The 18,978-nt window shown below is 50.2% G+C and overlaps 1 protein-coding gene across 1 annotated transcript; it reads right to left on the bottom strand.

Moving 5' to 3' along the window:
- Positions 1-1,836: 1,836 nt before the first annotated feature.
- METTL14 (methyltransferase 14, N6-adenosine-methyltransferase non-catalytic subunit) lies at positions 1,837-17,847 on the bottom strand. The gene is made up of 11 exons (XM_070416892.1): positions 17,641-17,847; positions 12,250-12,338; positions 11,543-11,630; positions 10,397-10,477; positions 10,024-10,111; positions 9,113-9,203; positions 7,880-8,021; positions 6,470-6,562; positions 5,627-5,743; positions 4,190-4,400; positions 1,837-2,400 (listed from the first exon to the last, which is right to left on the bottom strand). The coding sequence occupies exons 1-11, from the start codon at positions 17,704-17,706 to the stop codon at positions 2,096-2,098; spliced, it is 1,371 nt and encodes a 456-aa protein (XP_070272993.1). The 5' UTR covers positions 17,707-17,847; the 3' UTR covers positions 1,837-2,095.
- Between the last annotated feature and the right edge of the window lie 1,131 nt (positions 17,848-18,978).

Below are 18,978 nucleotides of genomic sequence, written 5' to 3'. Positions count from 1 at the left end.
GACTCTGCGATCTGCCAGCTTCTGTCCCCAAGAAGGAATCAGTCAGGGAAGCAAAGGAGAGCTCCTGGCGCTTCCTGGGCCACTTTGTGAAAACGTGGGGCAGGTAACGGCAAAGCTGATGAAAAGCCGACGAGGCCAGAGGAAAGGGTTAGTGTTCACGGAAACCGTCCTCAGTGAACAGATTTAACTGCAGACGTGATGCTGAAGCCTCAACGGGCAGGAAGGGGACCCAGCGAGCCAATTCCTTCCTCTTGTAAAAAGGCCACGCGAGGCCGCACGGGGTCATCGAGGCCGTGCACGCCCCAGCCCCTCCTCTTATTTGCTCCACGGTGGGCGGGCTCCCTCTAACTTCCAACCTACAAGGAGGCTTCCTAACTCCGGCAGGGACACTGACACACACCTCCCGGGCGACCAGACCCAGACAGCCCAGCAGCCGCCCCGTGGCTGGGCCCAGGGCGCGGCCACACACCAGTCCTGTCCATGGGACGGGCGCTTCCTAGCTGGTGCTTCTCAGGACCCACCTGGGCCACTGGGCATCCCTCCATGTTCATTGCACCTGGTGAATGTGGACAGTCCTGGCTCCCGATGATTTGTAAAGGCTGACAACACACCATTATTTCAGCAAAGCCCCAACCAACTGTGACACCCAGGTCTTCACCAAGAAAGGCACCAGTCAGCCCGGCCGGCTGGCTCAGTGTCTGACCATCGACCTGTGAACCAGGTCACGGTTCAATTACCAGTCAGGGCACAATATTAGAAGCCTGTTGCAGGAATATTCCTGCAAGAATAGGGCTTCCTCGGGCCAATCTCGCCACCAAGCCCCCCCGCCCAGGGCCGCACACGGGGGTCCTGGCTGGCGGCGGGGCTTAGGCAGCACACGGGGCCCGGATGGCGGCTCGCGCTGGCCCACCCTGCCTGCAGTATGCAAATTAGCCACCATCTTTGTTGGCAGTTAATTTGCATAGCACACTGATTAGCCAATGGGAGGCGTAGCGAAGGTACGGTCAATTACCATGTTTGTCTATTATTAGATAGGATCTTTTATTTTTTTTAAAAAGAAAGGCATTAAACTACCTGCACTACCAGGACGGGCCAGCCAACCTCATCGGCCTTGCAGGTCTCAACTCTCTTCCTATGACTCGACTCTTCTCGTCAAACCCAGGCATTAGTGGAAGGAGCTGTTGTGAGGGCCCCAGGCCCAGAGAGATCAGCCTCCATGTGGAACAAAGGCGATTCCATAACAGAAAACAGACTCCCGGGTCTCAGAGTTTCAGCTTTTATTAGAAAAATCCTACACAAAATAGAAGATCTTTATCAAGGACAACAGTATTTCATTCATGAAGTTCATTTACAGCAGAGCCAGGCCCTGGGAGCCCCGAGGGGCCAGAGCGGCGTTCCTTCCTGTCCCGGTCAGCGGTTCCAGCTGCTTCCCCCACGAGAAGTGTGCCAGGCGCCATGTGCTCCGCAGGAGGGCTCCCCCAGGCGGGCGCCGGGGTCAGGGTCTTGCTGCCTCCTTCCCTCCGGTCCCCTCCTCCGAGCCAGCGGGCCTGTCTGCACCTGGGAGCCGAGTCCTGCGGCGGCGGCCGAGCTCTCACGAGGACTGCGGGCTGAGTCTGCCTGCAGGTCCCCTCCGCTGGCCTCGGGAGCTCCTCCGCTGGGAGATTTCGGTTTGGGAGGTGATTTTGTTCAGTCTTTCCATTTCCTCTGCAGTTGAATTATATCCGAGTCTGAAGATTTTTTTTAAAAAAAGTGTCTATTGTGTCACCAAGAAGCCCACCCGGTCACTACTGCTGCTGCTGCTCCGCCCCCCCCCCCCCCCCCCCCCCCGCCCCACCATTGCCACATGCAGAGCCAGTGCCCCAGGCTGGATGGGAAGGCGCTGTGCTGCGCATCCTGGGGTCCAGGCGTGGACACGGCGGGGAGGTGGTGCCTGCAGAACTACAGTGTGCGGCGCCCACGGGGAGCGCTGTGCAAAGCTGCTCCCACGGAGGTCCTAGCACAGTGGGGGAGGCCGGGGCTGCAGGGGCCACAGCGGGGGAGGCCGGGGCTGCAGGGGCCACAGCGGGGGAGGCCGGGGCTGAAGGGGCCGGCCTGGTTACCGGGGTGGAAAGCCGCCCCGGTGTGCACCTCCGCGGCCCCCCCGGAAGCCGCCGCGCTCCCCGCGGAAGTTGGACCGGTTCCGCTCGCGTCCACGGCCCGCAGCGGTTCCTCCTCGCCCCCCGCCCCGGGGAGCGCCCCCGCCCCGGTCAGCCTTGGACTTGGGCGGGGGCGACTTGGGGCGCAGCCTCTCGATCTCCTCCGTGCAGCCCGTCAGGTAGGAGTTGGGGGCGCTGAAGTAGGACGCGTAGGTCTCCGCGTTGTAGTTGCTGTTGGTCAGCGTGGGGCCCACCGTGAGCCAGCCTGCGGGAGGGAGGACGCTCTCAGCTCGCCCGCCCCGCCCCGCCATCTCCCCGCACCTTCTTCCCGGCCCAGTGCGCCCCGCACCCCGCACCACCCTTCCAAGGAGGCGGAGACCTGAGACCCGGCCCTGCCCACATCTCGCTGCTGCACCTTCAGGAAGAAAGCACCTCCTGCTCCTTCCCACGGGGACTGCGCCTCCTCCCAGGAGGGCCCTGCAGCCCCCACCCCCTTCCTTGTGCACCAGCCCAGCAGCCCCAGAGGTGCCCCACCTTCCCCACCCTGCCCCCAGCTTCAGCCGGCCCCCTCTGCTCCTCACGCCACACCCCACCGCCTGCCCCTCCCTTCAGACAGGCAGTCTGGACCCTGAGTCCCAACCCCTCCCTCTGAAAGCCCGAGCCTCCAGCAAAGTTCAGCCAGCGGCTCCTCTGCGCTGGACAGTCCCAGTGCGGCCTCTACGGTCTTCTCTAAGGAGGCCTGACCTCACTCTCAGTCCCCGTCCACGAGCTTCACTGGAGAAAGTGACCCGGACAGGGGCTGTCCCCGCCTCGGCGCCCACTTTCTTTCCATCCGTCAGCCCTGACAGCCCCTCTACATGCAGGTCAAGGGAACCCTCCTATGGATGAAACTTCTCTCAGACCCCCACTTAGTCCCCCAGGTCCAGGCTCCGGCCCGCCCCCCTGCTGGGCGGCTGCGCTCTCAGCCTCCGACACCCTCGCGGGGAAGCGCCTGAGCGAGGCTACAAGGACTGAGTGCCCCGCGGGTGTCGCACTGCGGGGCTGGGTTCCCAGGGGTGGTCTCATAGCTGACGCATGTCTGGGGAGAGACTGGGAATCTGCTCTGAGTGCTACGGGCCGGGATCCTTCAGTGCAGGGCAGGGACCTCCACGAATTGGGTTCACAGCATCCTGCCCATCACCCTCATGCGCATCCTCAGGCTACTGGATCCATCACAAAATGCCAGAAAGCAAGGATCTGACCAGGATCACCTTCCACAATTCAGCAGCCGTTCTGTACACTCCTGTGTTCAGTGTGAAACACCATTTGTATCGAAGTGCATGAAGGTTTGAGGAGAAGAAAAGCAGGGAAACTGTGCCCTTTCCGGGCAGGAGGCCTGTGTGGTCTCATCGGCAGCTGAGCCTGAGCGTCCCTAAGAGGCGAACTGCCTTCTAGTCTTTTTCACACTGTGGTGATCACTAAGGTTTTGAAAAGAGGCCCCCACCACACATGTAAGGAACAAGCCAGGCGTTTCAGCCTCTACTAAAGCCCGACCTGGATCGCACAAATGCATGGTGCTTTCTGCAGGCCTACCCAGCAGCCATGCGTCTTCGCTCCCCAGTCACCGAAGGCCCTGCGTGCCAGGGAGGAGGGAGTGCAGACAGCCCTGCCTCCCGGAATCTACAGTTCAATGATGCAAGGATGTGAGGAAACAGAAAGCAGACGGGGCAGAGTGGCCGCGGAGGGAGAGGACCGGCTGCAGCTGGGGGACCCGGGGGAGCCTGGCAGGCCTGCAGCACCAGACGAGGCCTCCAGCCCGGCAGGGAGCTCCGGACACCTGCACCCAGCCCGGCAGGGAGCTCCGGACACCTGCACCCAGCCCGGCAGGGAGCTCCGGACACCTGCACCCAGCCCGGCAGGGAGCTCCAGACACCTGCACCCAGCCCGGCAGGGAGCTCCGGACACCTGCACCCAGCCCGGCAGGGAGCTCCGGACACCTGCACCCAGCCCGGCAGGGAGCTCCGGACACCTGCACCCTGGTGGCCGAGCTCTCTCTTCTCATCCTGAGGTCCTACCTGGCCGAATCGTACTATCTCTTCCAAACAGGTGAAGGCGCCGTCGGCCCAGACAGAAGTGCTCGATGATGTGGAAAATCTCCACGGGCTTCTCTATGTTCCCGATCTCGGGCTCCTCCGTGATGATCAGGTCGATGTCGACGTTGGCGTGGATGAAGTCCCCGTCGGTGCTGCGCTTCACGGTCCCTTTGATCCCCATGAGGCAGTGCTCCTGATAGCGAGGAGAGACCATCAGCCTCCGACACCCCCGGCCCCTTCCTGACCAATCCTCCGTCCTCCGGGTCGTTAGGACACGGTGCTCTGGGTGACACAGCAAGAAGACCGGGCTCCTGGGTGTGGGGAGGTGGCCAGGGAGGCGAGACAAGAGGACTGGACTTGGAGCCACCACATTCTAGACCAGAGTCAACGACCATGGAGTCTTTTCCCTCTAAAACTTAACCATAACCCGTTCCAACAGGTATGGAAACATGAAACCTGACCTTTGAACTATAAGATGATGCTATACCGGGCTTACTATGATCCAAGATCAAACTGCACACAAGATATAAGCCTTTTAATACGGAGAAGAGGCTTTCAGCCTGGAGAGACTTCCAAATACTTGACACAGGCAATGTGCAAATCAAACCCTTCTCCCTGTTGTCTGTTTTAGACCCTCGCTATTTCACCTGATGGCAGGAGTGTGGATGGAACAGACTTAGCCTCCCACTTGATTCCACGAACCAACAGTGGATGGGTGGCTTGGGTTCCCTTCGAAAGAATGTTCCAATCCAAGGAAACTATTAAAGAAGAAACACCCTCCCACCAACGGCTCCGCTGAGGGAACGGCTGGAGGGCAGGCTGACTAAAGACGCTGCACAGAACACGCACTGGATGCTGCGGCCAGAGAGGAGAAGGAAGCCTGCCATTTGCGGCAACATGGACGGGCCCGGAAGGTATGAAACTAAGTGAAATGGCTCAGAGAAAGATAAATGCCAGGATATTACTTATATGTGGAACCTAAAGACCAACATAATCAAAACGAAACAGAAACAGATGCAGACACAGAACCACCTGGAGGTCGCCAGAGGGACAGGGGGCGGGGCTGGGAGCACACACTTCCAGCTGTGAAGCCAGACTGTCACAGGGAGTGACGGACACCATGGAGGCCGCAGTCACTCACACTCGAGCAGCCTCACCTGTGACCACTGCGCAACAAATGTACATCTCGAGCCACCATTTCTACACCTGAATTAGTGCGCTATCGTAAGCAGCTGTGCTGCAACCAGACACGAACTTGGTGTCTTCCTATGAATGCTCAGTGCCATTGCCCAAGTCTGAGAAAAGGATCTTTCCACCAAAATTAATTAAACAATATGCAGTCATCTGGAAAATAATGAAAATTTAAATAAAATGATCGAGAACATAAAGATAAAGATGACTAGGTCACAGAGGCAATACCTTTGTTCTCTGGAAGACAGCCTTTGGATCTAAAGTCTTAGTCTTCCCAGGGTTGTTTTTATTGGTTTTAATCCAACAAATATCTTCACATCTTCTGTAGCCCCACTTGCGTAAACACTAGAAATGGAAATTTAAAAAAGCCCTTAGCTAAAAGCATCAACAACACTTAAAATAACCAGCCAGCACTAAAAACTTCCCGGAGGCTTGAAATCCCCAGTGCCAGGCGTGACAGGAACTGCTGTAGTGAGATGTGGGAGAGTCCTGTCTCTGTTATACAGCCATTCGACAGGGTACCCCGATCAAACAGAAGAAAGTTCTAAACACAATTAAATACAAGGTACTTACCCCCAAGGTGCGAGAACCTCCTGTCATTCTCGTTACTTCATTCAAACTACATCCCAGGCGTGGGGCTATTCCCCATTCCATCTGACTTCCGTTTGGAATTCAGAAAAGCACTTTTTAGCTTCTCATGAGCAGCAAGTGACACCAGGCAGCTTGTTTTTGAGATGTGAGCTGGAGTTTTAAATCTCGAAACCGCCCTCTTCCTTCAGTCGTTATAAACCTCATTTTGATTCACCCCTGGTACTAGTCCAGCGGTCGCCAACCTTTCGAACCTCACAGACCATCTGTGGTCCGGGGACCACCGGTTGGTGACCCCTGTCGTCAACTAAGGGTGGGTACTGCCTTCCATACATTCTTTCCTGAATATTTTTTATTCTTAATATGTTATTGCCATTCAAGAAACAAAAGACAAAACACCCATCTTGAAAGGTCTTAGGCAATGCATCCTATTGCATTTTCTCTTGTGAACTTAAAGACCCACTTTACCAAACGCCAGCTTACCACTCTCCCAAGGTCCAGCCCTTCCCCGGAGCCGCACCAGAGGAAAATGAACGACCGAGGGGCCGCAATCTCATCGATCTCCAACTTCATGATCTGGAAGAAACCGAAACAATGGGGCCTGAAAGAATTGTTTCCCCCTCGTCCCAGAGCGATCACGGTGTGGCAGGACTTTCACGAGAGGCTCTCGTTTTAATCAGGGGCATAACGGGAACGTCCACCCGCAGCCTTCTCGTTCTCCGGCCCTTTCCTCCTGTAGAAACCACACGTGCACGCGTACCACGGCACCGGCGCGTGTGGAGAGGCCACGGGAAGCCATAGTTACAGGATTCCATAAGCTGCAGCTTGAGAACAACCCTTTAATATTTACAGAAAAACTAACTGAGACAAAAACAGGTTAAGTTACCTCCAAGTTGGGGGCAAAATTAAAATGAAATATGCTATCTCAGCACTGCCTCGTGCAGAGTGGTGCTTAAGAAACACCTGTTGTTTTTGTTACTGATAACAAACACATAACTTTTGTAACTAATGGAAGTTATCAGTTTGCTTAATTTTATTTAGGAAAATGTTACTTTACCACAATTACTTTATTCTGAAATTACTCATGCTTTTTTATCCATTACACTGTCTGCTCCTTAAAAAGTAGACACTATACTTGACATATGTATTTATTCCTGATGTTTCCATCTAACCAAATGCCAATGCAGAGCGAGCTCTGGGTCCTTTGGATCATTTCACACCTTCCCAGCCTCACCCCCAAGGACCCTGCGGCTGGGTCTCCTGCGGACCAGCTCCTCACCGCCCGCGAAACTGCTGCCTCGAAAGGCTGGCACACTTGTCAATGCCCCTCAGGCCTGGGGCCACAAAATCTACCCGTTTGCACGTGCGCCCCACGCAAGGAGGAGTTACATTCACGGCCTTTATTCATCTGGAACAGTGGTTCTCAACCTTCTGGCCCTTTAAATACAGTTCCTCATGTTGTGACCCAACCATAAAAGTATTTTCGGCCCTGACCGGTATGGCTCAGTGGATAGAGCGTCGGCCTGCAGACTGAAGAGTCCCAGGTTCGATTCCAGTCAAGGGCATGTACCTTGGTTGTGGGCACATCCCCAGTAGGGGGTGTGCAGGAGGCAACTGATCGATGTTTCTCTCTCATCGATGTTTCTAACTCTCTATCCCTCTCCCTTCCTCTCTGTAAAAAATCAATGAAATGTTAAAAAAAATTATTTTCGTTGCTACTTCATAACTGTAATGTTGCTGCTGTGATGAATCATAATATAAATATCTGAGATGCAGGATGGTCTTAGGCGACCCCTGTGAAAAGGTTGTTCGACCGCCAAAGGGGTCGCGACCCACAGGTTGAGAACCGCTGATGTGGAACAAACTGCTCCCACAGGCGGCGTTCCACCGTACATCGTCCCAAGTCCAGCACTTCTCGTTGGCAGTGATGCCGGTCTCTCTGTAATACTCTTCCAGAGGGGGTTCCAGCAGAATCACATCGAACTTGGGGGTGAGCTCTCTGATGTCGAAGGCTTCGATGTCTGCCTGTAAGTACCTGCGTGAGGAAAGCACAGTGAGGAGAGGCTCCGAGCACCTGCAGGCGGCGGTGAGAGGTTTCCCGTGTTACTGGACGCCATTCCCACAGCCGAACGCGCGAACCACTGGGGGCCTCGCCTCTCGCCAGTGCTCACCGTGTGCAGCGCCCTCCCTGGGACATGCACGTAAGCACACCACAAAGAGTCCGTTCCCACCGAGCCCCCTGGTTTCCCACTGAAAATCCACGCTCAGCTGTAAGACTCAACCCCTCTCCACCACCACCTGAGTATTCTAGGGAAGGTCACACTGCTTTTCTCTAATTGTTTAGTTAGTTTGGAAAAACTATTTCTCTGTAAATTTTAAATTCCTCCCTCTAAAAAAGTTCCTAAATTTTCTTTTTAAAATATTAATAGTCTTTTCTGGCCACTTAGTATAATTTATCATTAGCCTTCACTGAAAAGTTATTTCCATAGAGTATAAAAGTATTTTGCATATAAAAAAATTAAATATAAAATACTTTCAATGTAAAGTCTTTTTAAATAGGATGAATACTAAAGTCTGCTAGCGTTTTCCCCAATACTCAGACTTCTTTGTGGCTGTTCTAATTAATAGACTCATGTCAGCAAACTAATAAATGTACAAAATGTTCAAAGTAAACTAAGTGTGAAATAAACAGTCTCCAACTTCAAAGGCCTTATACACGTTTTTAAGGAAAGCATTATTCTGTTTAGCAAAGGTTAAAATGAATTACCATATCCCAAAAATGTTCATGGTAGCCCTGGATGCTATTAATTTTCTTTCTTTTCCCCATCAATAAATAACTTTTTGAGAAGAAACGCTATTTTAAAACATTTTAAGTAAACTCAAGAATAAATGTGAATGATTTTCTAAAAAAAAAAAATTAAGCAAATTATCTGAAAAACTGAAAACAAATTAAATGAGAACCTACTGTGCACTCAGCACTGAGCAGCAAACGAGTATATTTGGCCACAAAGAAGGAATCGTAATGATGTTAGCTCATGTGGAGCTGAGTGATTCCCAACGGAAAGGTACCCGAGGGAAAGTCTGGCCTCGGAAGCTGAGCAGGACAAGGGGCGGGAACCCGCTTACATGGGCGGAGTGTTCGACTTCGCTATCAGCTCGTCCTTCAGGCGGATGAGCTCCCGCAGCTTGGGGTACTCTTCAAACCTGTCCGCCAGACCTGAGGGCGGCAAGCACATGTCACACACTCGAAGCCAATGCAGAGAGCAGAGGTGATGAGCCCTCCCAGGAAACAGCACACATTTCACATCTAACGATCCTCCCTCCATCTATAATAATAATCTATAATAATAAAAGGGTAATATGCTAATTAGACCAGGAGACCTTTCAGATGTCTTCCGGACAAAGATGGGGCCTCAAGGGAAGCCAGCCCAGGGCCCGGATCCTGGTGGGTGGCCTGAGGGAAGCCAGCCCCGGTCCCGGGTCCCTGTGGGTGGCCAGAAGGAAGCAGCCGGGATCCCGAGTGCCTGCTGGCGGCCAAAGAAGGGGAGCAGCCCGGGTCCTGGGTGCCGGAGGGAAGCCGGTGCCAGCAGCCGGGGAAGGAAGGCCTACTCGTGCACGAATTTTCGTGCATCAGGCCTCTAGTAGGCAGATAAACACCCAGATGTCCAAAGCCAAGTTCAAGTCACCAACCATTTAATGTCTCCTACTTATTAAGTTAAATATTCTGCTGATAATATCAAGTTTAATCATTCTCTTCTTGAGAAAGGGAGCAACAACTGCCTTTCTCTCATGTTTTCCCCCCTCTTTTGGAGAAAAAAATATCTTCTAAAGAATCTAGTAAAAATTAGTATTCTTTCATTTTTTATAATTAGATACAAGAAGAGACAAAATAGTAGAGATGAAATGCTGATGATGATCTTAAATTAATGGGCTATGCCTTATAAACAAATCCCAGGACAAATCCAGTTAGAATTAGTCACTAATTAGAAATAATCCACAAGTTAAATAAATTATACAGTCCAACGAATCTGACATACCTACATCCCTGATGAAATTCTGAGGTCTGTGTCCAGTGTCTACAAAATGCTGGCAATAATCATTATGGGGATTTAAACTCTGTGTTCCCTAAGAAAAATCAAAATTAAATTAATAGCATGTACTCTGATATCCTAATTCTGTACTTTTTTTTATTATGACGCCATATAAAATGTAAGTTGATTGACATTAAAACACCAGAACTAAAATGATAGTGTTTTTCCTCAGTAGCTACAGAATAATTTTAAGTGACCTTTGTTTTATAACAATGATTCCTTAATATCTAAAAAAACTGCGAAAACAAATAGGTATTTAAAATCCTTGCAGCACACAGCTGAAACGTGAAGGGTCGTAAGTCTGGAATCACTGACTTACCTTGAGGAACGTGCTGGAGTCTTTGTAAATCTCTTCCTCATACGGCAGGTTCTCCTCCTCCTGCTGCATCTCAGGCTCATCCTGGGAACGGAGGGGAGTGGACATTGAAGCAGAGAAGGAACGGCCCACGTGTTACTGTATCTTGACTAAGACTAGACATACACGTGCTATTTCCCTACTGATAATACATTTCTCACATTATCGTTACAGTGGAACATTAAAATCTTTGCTTTCTCATCATCAGGTATAACTAGCTTATTCTTTTCATAATAAAATAAAAATTTTCGTCAATAAAAGTCTATAACTACTGTTTTGTTGACCAAGTTGTCTAGAATTATTTAATCTCAAATGTAATACTATAAATATTAGAATTTAGCTTAAATCAAAAGAAATAACCACCTATGGGCCAATTTTATTTCTATTATATTGAACCACATGAAACTACCTTTACAGGTCAAAACTGTCCAAATATTGGGAACTGCATATGGGCAGTTCCCAATATAAGATTAGTACTAATATAAGATTAGTACTAATAATAGTACTAATTAGTACTAACAATGCATGCTCTTCTCTATTAAATACAGTTGGACAATTAATTTTAAGAACTGGAGATCGGTTTCTCATTATACTTCCTTTTCAACTAAATATTGCAATTACAAATTTACAAGTTGGATTTTTTCCTTTGGGCCTCTTTCAGAAACGGTTCTACACTGCTGGCTAGGTCATGGATTTTCAAAATATTTTAATTATATTGCCATATATTGTTAACACCGATGAACACAAATCACAAAAGAAAGTGTTGTAGCCTTTAGAAATCTGATCCAAATACCCAGTTTCTGATACACTTACTTACCTCCTGCCTGTTACTGAAGAACAGTATTGCCCAGTGCTTACCAGGCTTCATGCTAAGTGCTTTCTGTGCACCACCCAGTTTAATCCATACACTCTGGTGTTAAAATGAGGAAAGCGATACAAAGTCTTCATTTAACTGATTATACATATGCTTATACGTATATTATACTTATGACAATTATTTTAGACACTTTCATGTTCAGCTTTCGGTCAAGTTTGTTTTCCTCAATAAGAACCTATTATCGGAAGGACTTATTTTTTCTTGACCATTAAGTTGCCCGAGTCTCCACTTGCCTTATATTCTTCCATTTTGTCCTCATCGGTCTCTCCTTCATCCTGAGACTTCCGTTTGGCATTTGGAGCAGAGGTATCATAGGAAGCCCTGGAAAGTAAAACTGACGCATCACACACAGGTATGCACAGATGTATAAATGCATCTAGTAGCACGAAATAACTTAATAAAAACAGAATGAAGCACGTTTTTCCTGATTAAACAGTATCTATTCACCCAGTTTATAAATCACCTAAAAAGTCACAAAACGTGATTGGTAAGCAACCAAATGAGATAAGCTGTTACAGGGACATAAGGCAAGAAGGAACTTCTAAACTAGGTATCATTCTAATCTGTCTCTAGCAAAACTAATGCTCAAATTGGTAACTAGAAACTGAGAAATTCTGAAATGCTTTGTGAACTATGAAATGATTAACACTTTTAGGGTAAAGTCTATTTACTTCTATAGGAACTTAAAAATAATTATTTATTTATGGCATATAAGCTAATCCTTAGTGTAACAGTCCACGTCCTACTATATGAGAAGTTACTACAGCCAGAAAAGAAATAGTTTATCATTCATGAACAATAGAAACCAATGGCTCTGAAATCTTTATTCTGGTGCTTTCATAACAGCACACTTCATACCTAGGACCATTTTATTAAAACAATAATCCTTTCACAATAGTGAGCTGTGAGTAAAACAACAAAAACAAACCACTTGCCGGACCTGCAAGTCTCCCTGGTTTCGGCAATCTCTCTCTGCTCCTCTTTGCTATTTAACACGGCACCGATGCTGTCGGCACTCTCGGCTCCCAACTGAGAAAAACAAAAACCAGAAATAGGATCACTAGGCAGTTTATCCTTTTAGTCAAATTTGAAATGAAGACACTTCACTTTGCCAATCTTTTCCTTTAAAGTAAGTAAAACATGATTCCGTAATAGCTGCAACGGCCAGGAAAGCTCACACAGCGTCCAGTGTGGTCGGCACTGTGTTCGACACTTCGCGTCCATCCACTCACACGCGATACCTTATTCACCCCATGCTCTAATACAGCGGTTCTCAACCTGTGGGTCGTGACCCCTTTGGCGGTCGAACGACCCTTTCACAGGGGTCGCCTAAGACCATCCTGCATATCAGATATTTACATGATGATTCATAACAGTAGCAACATGACAGTTATGAAGTAGCAACGAAAATAATTTTATGGTTGGGTCACAACATGAGGAACTGTATTTAAAGGGCCAGAAGGTTGAGAACCACTACTCTAATACAACGTATGGACTTTTATTCAAGCCAAGTCTTTATAGATAGAATGATTATAGGCACAATATTGAACTTTACTAATTCCTTAAAAACGGTAATGCAGTCTGGTTGGCAGTTGGGAAGATTTTGCAGTACAACACATGTAAACAAACCGAAAAGACTGCTACGTCGTGTGGCATCAGCTCACAGAAATCTTCAGGAGCCGGGCCACGGAGTGCAGAGTGCAACCCACAGGCCCCGAGGAACATCTGTTCTCATGCACGAGAGGGGCGTGAGGAAATGTGTATTAAACAGCCCCTTAGCCAGGAAGTGGGGCAGGCGTGCTAGCACATCAGAGACACAAGTCCTCCGCATTTACCTGAAATAGTCACCACTGTTGCGTCCACCCATGTCTCTCCAGGGATAATGCTTTTCCAAAGCACCTGTTCCTGGAGTTTTAACTGCTCCATAATCCCCCAGACCCTACTCTCCTGACCCAGGAGACACAACCACCTCCCCCGGAGGAAGCAGGAAAGCTTTCCACCCTTCTCAGGGCCGACGCCTTTTCACACCCAGTGAGTCTGAGCTGTTTCCTCCGAGGGGTCCCCATGAACGGGGTCCCCATGAACGCTGCGTAGAGAGTAAGCAGCCCCTCCCATAGGAGGTTCTCTTTTCTACCTCCTTTCCTCATTCAGACCATAGCACTTAATGGAACTTTCAATGATTTTGTTTTACTTTTGTTTGCTCCCAAGGTACACTGTTTCACAACCTCTATCACAACTTCTAATTACTTTACTTGTATATTTCAATTATTTTATCAGTTTATTTCTTCCCCACTGAACGGTAACCTCCCTGGGAGGAACACTGTCTGTCCTGTTTGTATCTGTATGTCCAGCAGCAGTAAAAAGTCTGACTCACAGCACAAGCTCAATAAATGTGAGGGAACCAATAAGATTTCCTACTAGGGCCTACGTTAGGAAACAGTATACTGCAGAGAAATGCTTTAAATCAAAATTCTGCTTACACATGTAATTGTCTTCTCGTGCTCCAACCTTTTTAAAAAATTGTGGGGTGACTGGGTTAAGTAAAAACATGTTCTGTCTGTCTCGTTCATATAGAGAAAAGTAGTGAGGAAAGGCGAAGTGAGGGCTAAAGTGGAAGTCTGTCATTGGTGATACTGGACATCCTCACTTAGGTGGGATGGGGCCCCTCCCACTAGAAGACCAGGAGCATTTGGATCTAAAACTGCAGCTTGCAAACTCACCAGCTTTGTGGGTTTGAGCACTTAACTGAAATTCTTTGAGCTTTATTTTTTTCATCTGTAAGATGTGTATCTGTACCAGTGAAGATAATGTAGGTAAAGAGCTCAGCTGAGCCTGACACATGGAAGGGACTTAGTAAATGGCAGCCATCAAGTTTTCCTGCATTCCGTACGTTCTTTGAGGGTGGGGGCTAGCTATTATTCAAAGTTAAGTGAATTATAATCTATATATACAAAAGCCTACCTGAACGGCTGAACAACAGGTTGCTATGACATGCACCGACCACCAGGGGGCAGACGCTTAACGCAGGAGCTGCCTCCTGGCGGTCAGTGGGCTCCCACAGCCAGAGCGCTGCTCAGCTGACAGGTGCCAAACAACAGGTGCCAAACACCGGGCTCACTGCTGGTGAGCGCAGCTGGGACGGCACGAGCCTCTCCCACCTCCATGGCAGCACGCTCCTGAGCCACTACTGAGCGGCACTGGAAGGCGCAGCAGGGCCAGGAAGAGCGGGAGCATGCGGCGCCTGGCTGCCTGTTGTTTTAGGCGCTACTATATCCCTTGGGGGATGTCGGCACTGGGGATTGGGCCAAGACCAGCAGTCTGACATCCCGAGGGGTCCGGACTGCAAGAGGGTGCAGGCCAGGCTGAGGGACCCCACCAGTGCACGAATCTGTGCACCGGACCTCTAGTTGTTCTATAACAGTGGTTCTCAACCTTCCTCATGCCGCCACCCTTTAATACAGTTCCTCATGCTGTGGTGACCCCCAACCATAAAATTATTTTCGTTGCTACTTCATAACTGTAATTTTGCTACTGTTATGAATCGTAATGTAAATATCTGATATGCAGGATGTATTTTCCTTGTTACAAATTGAAGATAATTAAAGCATAGTGATTAATCACAAAAACAATATGTAATTATATATGTGTTTTCCGATGGCCTTAGGCGACCCCTGTGAAAGGGTCGTTCGACCCCCAAAGGGGTCACGACCCACAGGTTGAGAACCGCTGTTCTATAATGTATTTAGAGTCAAGCAGAGTTTGAATTCAAATTAAAGTGTAAGGACTTTACTTGTCGGCAACAAGAAGCTACTGAAGATAACATGATACAGAAAGTCGGGACAAAGAAGGCTTAGAAAAAGATGCCTGATTTGTCTAAGATCGTAATGCCACAGGGACAGGGACTGACATGATCCCAAATTCCCACATTTGTAATACTATACCAAAAATCTTTTCACACGATCATAAAAGAGAGGTTTCAGATTTCCATGAACTAAAACCAAGAACACAGACTCTGATTTGAGCAGTGTCTGCCCGCCTACTCTACTCATCAGCAAGTGTTAACTTATACACACGAAGCAGCGAAGACACGCTTTAGAGCAGGGGTCCTCAAACTTGTTAAACAGGGGGCCAGTTCACTGTCCCTCAGACCGTTGGAGGGCCGGACTATAGATTAAAAAAAAAACTATGAACAAATTCCTATGCACACTGCACATATCTTATTTTGAAGTAAAAAAAAAAAAAACGGGCCGAAACCGGTTTGGCTCAGTGGATAGAGCGTCGGCCTGAGGACTGAAAGGTCCCGGGTTCGATTCTGGTCAAGGGCATGTACCTGGGCTGTGGGCACATCCCCAGTGGGAGATGTGCAGGAGGCGGCTGATCGATGTTTCTCTCTCATCGATGTTTCTGGCTCTCTATCTCTCTCCCGTCCTCTTGAGAGGCGCCAATATAATCAGGTCAGAGAGGTCAAGGAACAAACGGCACCAGAGCGTTACCAGAGCGTTACATTTAACGGCACCAGGGCAATCAGGAAGGTCAGAAGGGGGAGATGAAACAATCAACTTTTATGGGAGACAGCTGCAGCCAGGGAGGTTACGGGAGATGGCCACAGCCCGGGAGTAAACTGAAAAACAACTTGATAAGAAACTAGACAGGCATTAATTCACAACGGCGCCAAGATTCCCAGAAGAATGACCCCGTTTGCTTCCCCTGTTTGCTCCCCCCGTTTGCTAGAGGAGTATATAACCTGTGCTTAAACTCTTAATCGGGGCTGACAGCCGCTGCTCTGCTGCGTTCAGAGTAAGCTGTAAGCCCCAACATGTTGGTAACTAAATAAACCCTTTGCCTTTTGCATGAGAAGCGTCTCTTGGTTCTTTGTGACAGTGGCTTGCATCCTGGGCTTTACACTCTCTGTAAAAAATCAATAAAATATATTTTAAAAAAAAAACAAAAACAAAAAAAAAAACGGGAACACATACAATATTTGTATTTGCATGTGGCCCGTGGGCCGTAGTTTGAGGACCCCTGCTTTAGAGAAACAAACTGGGTTCCGTTTCCTGGCCCAGCAGCGACTGACCCCTAGGTCAAAATCACTGAACAGCTAGAGCAGTGGTTCTCAACCTTCTGGCCCATTAAATACAGTTCCTCCTGTTGTGACCCAACCATAAAATTATTTTCGTTGCTACTTCATTACTGCCATGTTGCTACTGTTATGAATCATCATGTAAATATCTCATAGGCAGGATGGTCTTAGGCGACCCCTGTGAAAGGGTCGTTCGACTGCCAAAGGGTTGCGACCCACAGGTTGAGAACCACAGCGCTAGAGCCTCCTGTAAGTGAAGATAATGCTCACTACTCACAGCAGGGGTGTGCTGGGACACAGAGTACAAATTCACATGTAAGCTGTGGGTGACCACCAGGACACTGCACAGCGCAGTGGGCTGCAATAGCAGAATCTAGAATGTACACTTGAAGCATAGTAATCCCTCCTTTGGAAAACTGCTGTTTGAACTACTCTGTTATTCTTAGACAGTCTCTTATTCTGTAGGTCACCTGTTATTTTTAGATAGTCCCTTATGCTATAAAGTAACTGTTTTAGTTTGAATAATAGAAAAAGATGAAAACTTAGCTGTCTGACCTTGCAAGCTGGCCGTCTGACGTAACAGGTTAATGCAGATACTGACAGTAACTCCCACATTCTCATGCCAAGTATTGGTTACAAACTGTAACAATAACCTACACAGAACTCTTTGTGAAATCTGCAGGCAAAGGGCTCAAAAAGGTACAAATAGAGAGAACTTCCTCTATGTGTTTGCTCGGAGATTTGGGAAACACCGCCCTCTGGGCCCGCGGGAATAGACTCCTAATTAATTGGCTCATGAAGGCGTCTCTTATCAATCTCGCTGATTTACGGTACAACGCACTCCGGCTACCTGCAACGCAGCCTTTAGATATGACCTTTCGCCCCACCCCCCCCAAATTCTGTACACCCATTTCACAAGGAAGCCACATCTCAAGGCTCAGGTGCTGACCACCAGGAAAGGCAAAACTCAGAGGAGCACGCACACGGTGGGAGAGGCAGGTAGGGGACAAGGCACTTCCGGGGGGCGGGATGCACTCCAAGACCAGGGCTTGGGGGGGGGGGGGGGCACCGCGTGAGGTCGCTGACAACCGACCGCGACAGGCGACCGGGAATGGGAACGCCTCGGGGCACCGCGAGGGCCGAGAACCAGAGGGGAGGCTCGGCCACGGGTTGGGGCCGCGGGGCGGACGGAGAGCGCGATGGGCCGCGGCGGCCGCGCACGCGCACGGCGACCCCTCCCTGGCCGCGGACCTGCTGGGCGAGGAGCTGCCGCCGTAGCTTCTGCCGCTCGCGGATCTCTTGCAGGCGGCTGTCCATGTCCGGGCTCTCGCTTCCCGCTACCCCGGAACTCGGCGGTTAGCGGAGGAATCTCCGTCCAACTTCCCTTCCGAGCCCGCGGAACACTAGACCTGCCTGGAGCGCCAGGCGCCGGGCACCTTTCATCCTTTCTTCAGTGGGCACTTCCGGCGCGGCCGGAATTGGCTCTCCAGCCAGGAAGTCCCGCCTCCTTCCAGACGCCGAAGTTTGACGCCACAAGAAGGGGCCCAATGAGAGCCGCCGTGGCGTGGGCGGGGCCTCAGTGCCCGCCCCCCGAAGCCCTGGCGCGGGAGTCGTGTGGGCGGCTCTGTCGCCGCCGCGTCTCCCGGGACGTCGGACACCCTTGTTGTGTCAGCCCCGCTTCCCAGGTGTGCATCGCTTTATTCGTTCCCCTTGCCGTTAATTCCGTTTTAAAAAGTTGCCAGGTATCAGTTTCTTCCCGAAAGCACCACCTGGAGCCGGATGGCCAGGTTTGAGCCCGGCGCCGTCGTTCCTGAGTGGCCGTGGCTAGGGGTCACCCCGGGGGGCGCTGTCATTCCTGAGTGGCCGTGGCTAGGGGTTACCTCGGGGGGCGCCGTCATTCCTGAGTGGCCGTGGCTAGGGGTCACCTCGGGGGGGCGCCTTCGTTCCTGAGTGGCCGTGGCCTCCGGGGGTGCACGGTGCCTGCCACTCAGAGCGGGAGGATGGGAAGCGTGACCCCGCCTGGCGCATGCGCCGTGGCCGCGCTTGGTTGCCTTGGAGTCGCATCCTTTCTTGCCGTTGCCCCGGCAGCGGGCGGCGCCCAGCAGCCCCGAGCAGTCCCGAGCAGTCCGATGGTTCTTCCCTTCAGGGGAGCGGGCGGGTGGCAGCACCGCGGCCCAGAGGCCCGGGGACCGCTTGTTGTGCGTGTGCAGTTGTCTTAGTGGGAATAACCTCGGGCGTGGAAACGGCCCCTGCACACCTGGGTCTGGGGGGCGGGCTGGGGGGGGGGGGGGCGTGCTCCCCTCTCCACAGGAAGGCTACTACCCTTGTCGTCCACTCCTATTGCAAACTCAGTGTCAGGAGTGGACTGAGACATGATGTTGCCTCCCGTAGTCAACGCCAGAAACGCCCAAACCTGTGAAGAATTTTTGTGAGTTTGTTTGAGCCAAACTGTCGACAGTTGCCGAGAAGCACAATCCCAACTGTAATGGAAAATACTAAATCGTACATAGGAGTTAAAGTGTTCTTTAAAAAACAACTTTCCCTGCCCATCATGTAATTTGAGTACTGATTTGAACTATTTATCAATGA

Source organism: Myotis yumanensis, unplaced genomic scaffold, assembly GCF_028538775.1.
Source record: "Myotis yumanensis isolate MYYU_CA2020_CCGP unplaced genomic scaffold, mMyoYum1.0.hap1 SCAF_5, whole genome shotgun sequence".
NCBI classification, from domain to species: Eukaryota; Metazoa; Chordata; class Mammalia; order Chiroptera; family Vespertilionidae; genus Myotis; species Myotis yumanensis.
This window is presented reverse-complemented; position numbering and strand designations above follow the sequence as displayed.